General features: G+C 38.1%; 1 protein-coding gene and 1 pseudogene across 1 annotated transcript in view; one reads left to right on the top strand and one right to left on the bottom strand.

The window, feature by feature from the left end:
- The window catches only part of LOC103922154, a 24,393-nt pseudogene extending 24,325 nt beyond the window's left edge, over positions 1-68 (bottom strand).
- A 1,402-nt stretch (positions 69-1,470) lies between these two features.
- Positions 1,471-11,633, top strand: part of LOC103922153 (butyrophilin subfamily 3 member A3-like) — a 13,188-nt gene continuing 3,025 nt past the window's right edge. Inside the window, exons 1-5 of the mRNA XM_009330241.1 lie at positions 1,471-1,543; positions 2,299-2,571; positions 3,957-3,983; positions 10,112-10,299; positions 10,387-10,587. Coding sequence (XP_009328516.1) covers positions 1,471-1,543; positions 2,299-2,571; positions 3,957-3,983; positions 10,112-10,299; positions 10,387-10,587 — 762 coding nt within the window. The remainder of the gene's footprint in view (positions 1,544-2,298; positions 2,572-3,956; positions 3,984-10,111; positions 10,300-10,386; positions 10,588-11,633) is intronic.

Raw genomic sequence — 11,633 nt, 5'->3', positions numbered from 1 at the left:
GCCTTACCCCCGTTTCTGGTGGGCTTGGCCGTGGCCAGCGGCGGGTCCGTCTTGGCGCCTTCTGGCATTGGCTCTGTCAGACGTAGAGGAAGCTTCTAGCAGCTTCTCACAGAAGCCACCCCTGTAGCCCCCCCCGCTACCAAAACCTTGCCACACAAACCCAATACAGCAGTGAAGAATAACAGCCACCTCGGGATCATGATATATTTTCTTCTCCTGTGAAAGTATATGTTGAGAAATTTTTAGTCGTCTTAGTTATTATGAGCACTGAAAATTCTGAAAATCCTTAGGGAAGTTTGGATGGGCCATAACTAATGAGAGGTTCCATTTTGTATTGCAAAAATGTGTGTGGTGGGGAGGAGAGAAGCAAATCCATGACCTACCTGGACATGTGGTGAGCTTCAAAGCAGAGTTTGTTATGTTTTGCTAGGTCAAAGTCAAATGAAGATCTTCCTTTTTTTTTCTATTTGAGTTATATTTATTTTAGTATAATATCTATATTTATGTATGGTTTTATATCTATACATGTAGAGAGAGAGAAAAGGGTGGGTTTGGTTATATAAATCTTGGAAACTTCTGCTTTAAAATCCTGGTTAATTTAGAAACTTTCATTTCTACTTTCATTAAAAATATTTGAGGAAAAAAATGGTTATAATATTTCCAAAGTGAAATATTTAATTTACAAAATACCAGTGTGTCCTTATTTTTGATTTTTTTTTTTTTTTTTTAAGGCAGAATTTATGTTTTGGGATTTTGTATCTGTATTGTCTTTGCCTTTTGTGGGGATTAATGGCACGGACTCTGGCAAGCAGCAACCAAAGACCTTTATTGCTCTTTGTTAGTGATTTTTATAGTAAACAGAAGTGTCCACGTGCTACCTGCAATTTGCAGATAGGTTAAAGCCTTATGTTCACGCGCATCTATACCCTAACGGATTGGTCTGTTCTTCTTGTGCATACGACATTCCTTCATAGCCTTTAGTTACTTTTTCTCCTTTCTCAGCAACTCATGTCCTTCTCCGTTATCTTCAGCTTCATGCCTTCTTGCGCCTCAAGGGCACACTGCTTGCTCATCAAAATCAAATTCAATACTGTCCATTGTTAATTCAATACTGTCCATTGTTAAACTTTCCATCCCCACAGCCTTTTAACTCCAAGGAGCCATCTCAAGTCCGGTTACTGGTACTACTAAGGAGACACGTCTGCCCAGCTCAGGAATTGCTCACTTCATAACCATTGACTATTATCAGTGTTGGAGTGTCTCCATACAGACCATAAGAACAACCATAGGACCTCTCTGGCTGCTGAATCACTCCCCAGGTTCATCTGGGGTGCAACTAAGCATGTGGGTAGCGCACATAAGCAGACAACAAGATGTTGGTGTGAATCTCGGAATGATGTAACCTAACTGTGCAGCACCCCACATAATTTATTTTGTATTCAAACATAGACTTTTGTCTTCCGCATAGGTATGGGGCTGTTGGTCCAGCTGACAGCAGTCATCTTCATCTTGCTGTTGGTATCTACACACCATCCCACTGCAGGTAATTTTGCTCTGTAATAGATTAATTTCACTCTGTAATAAATCCATTTCAGAGACTATGAATAGATTTGAACTGATGTCCCCTATGACTTTCTTCTCCACTGAAGGAGGTCCAGATTTAGATGATTTCTTTGGACTTCATGTGAACACAGATGTATGTTCTGGGATTCAATGTGTTCAACTGTAGGCATTAAAATTGAGCATCTGAGAGCTATTCGTCTAAGGTACCTGTACAGTCAATAGGAGAAGACGGGCCCTCCCAAAGCATAACATAACTCATTTATCTAGGATTCCCATCTTCTAAGGGAATGAATCACTCTGTAGGGAATGCAGTTTCTCCATGGTTTCTCTACAAGATGATTGCCTCAATGAGCACTTATCTTTTAGATGGCTAAAATTTGGTGAGATGAACATACCTAGATAACCTAATGTTGTCAACACTGCAAAGGGAGGTGATAGGTAATTTTGACTTGCATGATGCGTGGCAGTGCTGGATGCTTGTAATTTGAAATGGATGGCTTTGTGTTTCAAATGCATCTATGTGCTTTTCTTCATCCTCAAATTTGTAGCTGCTGCTCCTGATCAGAGCTGTGAGAGGATGTGCTAATGTCATAGGATAAGGGCTGCAACTTCAGTGGGGAAAGCACTTATAGGGCATCATAATTGCAAAACTTCTCACAGTCTTCTTCCCCTTTAGCCTTTAAAACCACTGTGATTGCTGAGCACGGCTCACCTGTTTGTCTCTCTCTTCTGTAGGTATCGGCCATGATCCGTTACTTGTCTTGGATGGTTATGAGGATGGTGGTATTCGACTCAAATGTTTCTCTGAGAGGTTGTTTTCTGAAGTTCAGGTGTTGTGGACAGATGGTAGAGGAGACAACATCACTGGGACTCCTCTCACCACTGGCACCACCACTGCTAATACCAGCAGCTCCATCATTCTAAAACCAGGATCTGGAAACTCTGTGTCCTGCAAAATAATTGATAAACTGCTGAAAACATCAACAGAATCTTCAGTTGTCATTGCAGGTGAGTATGAGCTTGTGTCCTTGTGTCCTGGGAGGAAAAAGATGCATACAGAGCAGATTGCCCCAGAACCTCAGATTTCTAGTGGAATAGAATAATCAGTTTTCACAGAAGTTTTCTTCTGTGATACTTCTTGGTCTTTGCACTGAACGACCATTAGTTTCCATGGGCAACTCCCAAACATTGTCAAAATATTAATAATAAAAACACCATTCCATGGATGTAATGCCATCTGGGGGAAATGAAACCTTGTTATCGAGTGGTGCTTATTCTCGCTTGCAAGGATGGAGGATGCTGTTCCATCTATCTCTCTCTCTTTTCCCCTCATTTTCTTCCACTTCTGTTTCTATTCCTGTAACATCTAATATTCTATTCTATTCTATTCTATTCTATTCTATTCTATTCTATTCTATGGCAGTGGTTTATACAAATCTCTGATGGTGCTTTATAAAATAGTCTAGGGATGTAAAAATCCCAGTGAATTGCTCCTATAGGTGCCTAGGAATGAAATTTAGATCCAAATTTGTTTTGTTTCACTTTAGGCATGTAATCAAAGTATAAAGTTGATAGTTCAAGGAAAGTTGTAGCTGATAATCTGAAATAATTTGCAGATGTCTTCTTTCCTGCCACCTCCCCTTGGCTGGCGGCTTTTGTCGTGATCCTGCTCTTGAGCATATTCCTGGTTATCGCTGCAATTTATAAACTCAGAAGTAAGTTCCACTCTTAATGCTAAAGTGATGAATGCTTCATACAATCCAGTTGAAAGACAACATCACCATGTCCAGAATTATCTGGGGAGGAGGGTACAGGATTATGAACAATCACCCTCGTGATTCTTCATGCCTTTTCACTGTATTTTTGCTTTCCTTACATATTCATTTTAAAGCATCTCTTAACTACTCCAACATCTTGGCGTATAAACCTGTACAATCATATTTGCCAATAGGAATTGACATATTACTATAGCGAAATTATCACTGCAACAATCTAATTTTTGAAATAAAAAAATTCTCACAAATAACTGAAATATGTTAGTGTACCCAAGTGTATCCAGTGGCTTAATTTATTTGCAAGTCATTTTATTGATTTATAAGCTAGTTTCTAACACAGTTATAAAATACAAATCTGTTGCCAAGACAGCATACTAAGTCTGATTATTTTCTGCCTTCAGCGTCACTAGTTTTATTCATTAAATTCTGTATGATTTCTCATTATTTTAATGGAAGATATAAGTATATGAAAACCAAGACATTTTGAAAATAAGTTGCTTCCTTACCAAACATGACCGCTGTGAAATATGAAAAGTTTCATTTGAAAACCTACAAGCAAGAAGAGAGTAAGTTAACATTTTCCTTCTCCCTGCCTCTCTCTTTCTCTCTCTCTCTCAGAGAACAATAAGACAACTACTCGTGAAAGTAAGTCATATTAATACCATATTTAAAAGCCATATTAATACTATATTTCATCATGAACATCTTGAAAGATATGTGCAACAGTGGAAATATTGGCCAGTGGTATAAACCATGGGGCTAATTAGTTGTATTTCTAAGGTTGTTCTATGACAGAGACTTCAAAAGATTGGGACTTTGGTTGACTCTATCTACCTGTAGGCTCCAGCTGGGGTGCCTTTGGGGAGTAAGTCACCTTACGTGCAGCCAGCACAGAAAGACTGGTCCACTGCTGATTCCTGCTTCTGATGAGAAATGAGGAAATTCTTGCATCCCGTTTAACCTCAGCTTTTCTGCCTGCAGATGTTGAAAGAAGTGGTAAAAAGCTTTTGGTATGAGTCACCTTTTCTGCAAAAACTTTCACAGGTTTTCTCCCCTGACCCACTATCTAGCTAAGAGTTTACCATTTCCAGAAAAATGACTTTTTGACAGTTCCCTGAGCTGTCATGTCCAGGCTCCTTAGAGCATTAGAACATTTCCTAGTGCCCTTATGCAAAACTTTGATAGAAAGACCCCCTCAGACACCCCAAAGACCATGTTGGAGTGTGGGTAAAGCTGCCACATGGATGTAATTGAGCAGGGCATAGAAGTGGCAGTGTGTTTTGGCCAGAAGATGTGTCCAAACCAATTTTTCCCTGCCAAGACCCACTCCACCTTTCAGTAGATGCAAAATTTTCAATACAAAATTTTGTTTCATGTGAAAACTGGAGACACTTATAAAATGTTTTTTTCTAGAAAAACTTTTGTATTAAAAAAAAAGTTTTAGGAGAAAGAGAAAACTATATAGCTTCTTCCAGACAGCTTGTGTCTTTCACCAGCAATGAAGGAAGTCAGGATGCAGTTCAGAGGAGGAACCCAACTTATTCCTCTGAATTGTACATGGAGTTTTTTGACTCTCTAATGACTACAGAAACAATTTAAAAAAATTAAGCTTCCTGGGCTAAAGGTAGCTTTTGTAAAGTTCTGGGCAATCCAACATATTCTGCTTGAAATTACGACATGCTAGGAAGTTATTTTCATTTTTTCAAATGCAAACCTGATTGTTTGTCTGAATGTTTACTTCAATTTCTGAACAGCTTAATCTTCAGGATGAGTTTTTAATTTTTTTTTTTTTAGGGCTTCTGACTTACAGAAGGAGAGCAGAATATATCTAGTAGCTGTTTTATATTGATGGTAACTCTAAAGGAAAGAAAATACCGGTGCAGGGGGGAAATGAGCGAGCGGCTGTGTGGTTCTCAGTTGCCAGCTGAGGTTAAACTGTGACGCCATAATTGAGGGAGTGAACTGCTGCCCAGGAACTAATCTCAGAAATTTGTATACAAACAAAAATGTTTTGGAATTAAAAAAAAAAAAAGAGTATGTGGGAACAAATCCATGGAGATTTTTAAAATTTGCGTCCCGTCATCCCTGAAACTTCTCATCCATTTTGCAGAATTTTGCCACCTGTCAGATGATAAGTCAGTATGACTTGTGAAATAGAACTGGGTATATACTAAATTATCAGAGAACAGAAAAAAGTCTTTTACTGTGGAGGTGTTTGAATACTGGCACAGGTTGCTCTGGAGAGGCTGCGGAGTCTCCATCCTTGGAGACATTCAAAACCCAACTGGACACAGCCCTGGGCCAAGCTTCTTGAGCAGGGTTGGTGGACTAGATGGATCTCCAGAGGTCCCCTTCCAACCTCGACTCTTCTGTGGCTCTGTAAAACATGGTCTTAGCTGCTGGTCCCTGAATGGCTGCGAGTTTGAAACAGCAGAGAAAAGGCTAGCTGTCACAATGTGTTTTGTGCTTGATTTCGAGTATTTTTGTTTTGAATGTTGCAACAAACTGGCTTAACTTGAGGAAACAAAGTTTCTATTTTTGTTTCAGTCAATGCCTGTACTGTACTTGTTTAAACTGAGTCTATTAAAAATAATTTACTTTTGAAGTTTAGTTACCTAGCATTCAATAATTTAAGTGTATGTATATATACATGCAATTATATATGTACAACTTTACATACAAATCGTTGTGGCTTAATCACTTCTGTATAGTCTTTAAAGCTGAATGTTAAGTGCTTGAAGAATTATTTTTAGGATATAAAAATATTTCTCTGTTCACAGAAAATGCACAAAAGGAAATTGAAAAAGGTAAGTGTAACAGCTTTTTTTCAGTGATTTCTATCTATTAATCTCTCTGGTCCTTTAGAACCAGATAAAAGCTGAGCTCAGGAAATATTAGTGGCTGTTTTGCTTTTGCAAAATAAAATAAAAAAAAAAATCATTGCAATACCTTTTATATTGACCATTTGAAGATAATTGATGCCTACTGCAAAGAAGAGGACTAATTCCATGGAGAAGTTTGACCTACGGCTGGTATTTTTTGCTCGGTATTTGAGCTTGCAAATTGTTCTGTTGGTTAATTTGGGTAAGTTAACGTGTTCTTAACTTGGGATCATGGTTCGTGCTGAATTTCAGTCTTTAAGAAAAGAAAGAATTAAGCTCGACAGTCTGAAAAATAATAAAAAAAAAAGTTTCCTGATCTTTTTATAAAGACTGGTTAGGACTGCATTGTACAAAAGTAGAACAAGAAGATTGCTTTTACTGTGCAGAGCAAGTAAGCTGAACATGCAAAGTATCGCAGAGATGTCATAAATCTAGTAAACTTTTAGAAACTTTTTAGTCGTCCTTATGGTACCATGGAGAAACAGCAATTATAGCTTTTTTAAAGCCATGTTTAACATTATCTGGACACGGTTCCGTTGTTTCAACGTAAGTACTAAGAGCCATCTGCGGATGGGTGTGCTAATGCCATTCAATCGGACGCTAATGCCATTCAACCACATCCTCGTTAAAGTATTAGTTCTGTTTTTTCCCCTTAGTTCAGTCATCTGAAGTACTTCATTTTACCAAGGTGAATTTCTTGACCAGTCTTTTTGTTGCCACCTTCAGGAAAGGTACCAGCATAATAAAGACAGTAACTCTGGCTGCCTTATAGCAGGGGAACATCTGGATGTTTTTATGAAGCTCGGATCATTTCATTTTATCTTAGCTCTTGCTATACAGAACACAGTGGAACAGATAGAAAATTCAGTGTATTTGTGTTTAAAAAAAAAAAAAGGAAAGGAAACGGTGTTTTAATATTTAAACCATCTTTTTCAGAGATAGATCAACTCAACAACGAACTAGGTAAGAATGTATTTTGACTGCTTTGTTATGTTCGTTTTGAGTATCCTTTGGTTAGAAGAATCCTCTATATTTAAAAAAGTTATAATATCATGAAAGAGGGCCCATATTGAAAATGTTTTTCTATTCTAAAGCTAGGTTTTTCAGTTAAATTAATGATATCTGGTATTATTAGCTTCAATGTCACGTGGTTTTAGCCAGTGAATTTTACGTATCTAATCTAAGCTAATAGTCTAGACTCCTTCTACAGGATGGATATCTTCAGAGGACAATTTATGCCCCACCTATTTTGAAATTATATTCTGAACTTAGTGCCAAGCCTCAGTTCCCTAAATGAAAACATTCTTTAACACTGAAATTCTCACTCACATTTTGTGCGGTCTTGTCTTGAAAAATGTAACATTCTGTGCTATTTCTGGGTTTCTTGCTTTGTTTTTCAGCTGAGGAGCAAGACCGCATTCAGATGGGTAAAATAATTTTTTTTTCTACTTTGCATTTAGTACCACATGTTATTCTTTTGACCATACCTTGAAAGATGCTTTGCAGGTGACTGTTCTAATAAAATAGTGGTGTTTTATGCAGTTTTGAATACTAGAGTTGGAAAATGCTCTCAGAACTTCACATTTGCAAAGATTAACTCCCCTATTCTAACCAAAAAGATAATTGAAAAGTTGTATTATGTGTATGTGTACACACAGTCTCTCCCTTTTTATCTATAGGTATATATCTATATATCTATAGGTATATATCTATATATCTATAGATAGAGAGTATATATATCGCTCTCCCCCCTTCCCCCCCCCACTAGAAAATATTTAACTGGAACATTTTATTTATTGCATCTCAGAAAAAAATAATTACTAAAGCATCTGATCACAGCATTAAAAAGAATATAATGGGAAGAATCCCAGCGCAATTCCTGTTGAACTCTGACAATAGAAGAGTTCTCAAAAAGCAACTGTGACAAGCTATGTCCCCAGGTGAAGCTAAGAACCATAAAAAGGATAGCATTGGGTTTTATTTGTGTACAAGAGACAAATATAATCTCAAGCTTTGTGTTACTGAGAGAGGTTTTACTCTTCTTCTCTTATGATGCTCTATGAACTTGGGAACTATTTGGTCTGAATCACTCCCTGATTGTTTCTGGTATTTTCCTTTATTTATTTTGTCATGTCTTGTGCTCAGGAATATTTGTGCAACACATTATTTAATACCAGAGAAAACTTATATAATGCATGTCTATTATTCTACAAAGATAAACAGATTAATCCTATATATGTAGATAACTTATATATTAGTATTCCAAAATGCATAGTGAGTGTACCATAATTCACCTGATTTAGTCATCCTAACTTTTAATTTAATGTTGTTTCTTTGTAGAAAAGCAGGATATGTTGTCCAAAATTGGTAAGGATACTAAGTTAACTTTGGTCCTTAAAAATAATTTAAATTATCCGTGATCAGAAATACCATTCTGGAACTGAACTGTGCCACCATTTGAGGGCTATTGCAGCACTTCATTCTCTTCGACACTTAGACTTAGTTGTCCCTAAAAAACAGTGTTTATCTGACACAATCTTGGACTCCAGAACATCTGTTTCTGTAACAAGGGAACATCATTTCAGTTCTTTAAGGGTTTAATTTTTGCTGTAGCTGAGTAGAAAACAGATTTTCCTTCCTTCTAACAAACTGATAATTCTGAAAGAAGGAAAAAACTATATATATACTTTTATATGCATTTTAACTGTTGGCCATGTGAAGCTCCTGTTTGTCATCTGACAGGGTCTGGAAGCATGGCCACAGGTCCTGTATGCACCTGCAGGTGATTCAGCTCACCTAACTAGTTACGTAAATTTTGGGCATTGAGGCTAAGGCAGTATTCTTGGCTCCCTCATTGAGAGCTGAAGGCATCCAAGAGTAGTTTCAGATAGGTGGTTGAAACGGCAGAGAAGAAACACTTTCCGATGTGCCATTCTCTTTCTTCTGACTCTACACAAAGCCCAGGTGACTAGCTTGGGTTTAGATAACCTCTAGCCCTCCAAAGTTAAGCTAGCATCGTTTCCAAAATCCTAGGCCAGGTCATACTTAAGTAATGTAGTATTGGAAATACTCTTGTTAGCACAGATACCCTACAGAAGAGCCTTGCCATGCACGAGGATAATATAACTTTCTGTCCTTTTCAGAAAAAGTCCAGAATGAACTGGGTGAGTTGAAAGCTGAAAACTAATTTTGTCAAATCTACACCCCTCCAACCCCATGCTGTACTAAAATTAGGTATATTAACATTCTGCAGTAATTTTAATTATTCATTTATTTTCTTGCAGACTTCAGGAGAGCTCGTAGCAATGCAGGTAAGCCAAATCTCGCCTGGCATTAACCTCATGTTCTTTCATGCACATACCAGAGTCTATCCCTTGTGTTATAAAAAACTCACAGGCTGTCAGAATTTGAGGAAATTCTGCAGCCCATTGGTTGAAACAGGCACCCAGGTTTTCTTAGGCATCTCCCATCTACACAGTTCTCGGTGTCACAAGTTGGGGTGAATCGTTTCTGTACCAACTAGGACCTTTTTACATATTATGTGGCTTTGAGAGATTCAGCTTTGTGTTTTGTTCCAAAAAATCAGGCTGCCAGATGGGACTGAGCAGAGAGCCTGGATCCCCTCAGTCAGAGTAAAGATGAGTTAATAAAGGCACAGTGAAGCCAGAGAGCAGGCATGCCCTGCTGGATACTGTTTCTGCTATTGAGTTTTTGTCTGACAAAAACATGCTGTATATTCCTGGGGTATTTAGTTGGGTTTTTTTTTTTAATTTTATAATTTCTCTCCTTTATTCACTTCCTTTGAGATTACTGTTTATTTTCCTGAAAACCAGAAATAACTTGGTGCTTAGTATTTTTTTCCTTTTTTTTTTCTTCCCTTCCTTTCACAAGTTGATATTACTCTGGATGAGAACTGCAAACATCCCAGCCTCATCATTAAGGAGAAAAACAGGGTCAAGTCCTCCACCCAGGAAGAGATCCTGCCCAAAGCGGTGGTGGTAGCTACTGAAGGGTTTTCAGAAAAGAAACATTACTGGGAAGTGGAGGTGGGGGACAAATCAGAGTGGGAGCTGGGTGTGGTGTGTGAGGAAATTAGAAATAGACTGAGGAGCAATACGATGAATATTTTCCTAAAAGGGAATTTACTCAGTCTGCGGTTTTCTCAGGGAGAATACAGCTTAACTGGTGGGAAGGGTGTAAGAAATTGGAAGCCCTGCAGCGTGGTAGGTGTTTTCCTGGATCAGGAAGAGTGCAAGCTTTCATTCTTTGATGTTGAAGAGAAGTGCCTTCTCGAGTCTCTCTGTTTTGAGTTTTCTGGGAATCTGTACCCATTCTTCAGTCCAGGCTCTGATGGCAAATGGCTGGGAGTACGCCCTCTATACACTTAAAGCACATTACCCTCTCTGTGACATCCTTCCACAGGGCCAGGAGGAGATTAAAAAATTAATAATGTAGTGAATTGCAGAGGATGTGAAAGCAGAGAGGAAGTGAAAAAAAAGTAATATCAGCTTTTAAAACCATGGTCAAGAAAGAAATAGTCTCTGAAGTACTTCTTAGGGATTCGTCTTGTACTAAGAACTAATTTTGTAAAAACCCAGGCCTATCAAATGTTGCAATTTTATTTCATTTTTCCTGGACTAAAGAAACATGGATTTATTTCAGTATTTATTGCATTTGTTGTGTATTCATTTCTAACTAATAAACCCACCAGAACAGTTTACCAGGAAGAGTATGAATGCAAATTTCAAATTTTATACAAAGTCAGAAAACTATTAATAACAATCAGATTGTGAACTATGAAATGCAAGTAGTCTTTTTAGAGGTCTGCTTATAAGAGGTGTTAGGTGATAAGGGTGAAATCTACAAATCACATACTGGATGTGATAAAACTCAGGAACAATTGCTTATACGTAAGTAGTTGGTTAAGTTAGTTTGAATTAAGGAATGGGAGTCAAGAGTTAGATTTAGCTGCCCAAATGTGGAAGCCTAATGCAATCTGAGCTCCCACAGGGCTGTCAAAGCATGGGATTTATGGGATTCTCAGACGCTCCTGAAGCAGCAACTGAAGATGAGGGAAGATGTGACATGGCCTCTCAAGTGACAATAGGTGTCTGTCTTCAGGCAAGTGAATGATATCCTATTGTCTACTGTCTGTAACTGGAGCGTAAAACTCGTGCTCACATGTAGGCAGCATGGTGGGTTGACCCTGGCTGGCTGCCAGGTGCCCACCAAGCCGCTCTATCACTCATCTCCTCAACTGGACAGGGGGAGAAAATATGACATAAGGCTCATGGGTCGAGATAAGGACAGGGAGATTACTGTCATGGGCAAAACAGACCCAACTTGGGGAAATTAATTTAATTTATTGCCAATCAAATCAGAGTAGGATAATGAGAAATAAAACCAAATCTTA

Source organism: Pygoscelis adeliae, unplaced genomic scaffold (genome assembly GCF_000699105.1).
Source record: "Pygoscelis adeliae isolate BGI_AS28 unplaced genomic scaffold, ASM69910v1 Scaffold328, whole genome shotgun sequence".
NCBI classification, from domain to species: domain Eukaryota; kingdom Metazoa; phylum Chordata; class Aves; order Sphenisciformes; family Spheniscidae; genus Pygoscelis; species Pygoscelis adeliae.
Note: the sequence above shows the minus strand (reverse complement) of the source record. Positions and strands in the feature narration are given on the sequence as shown.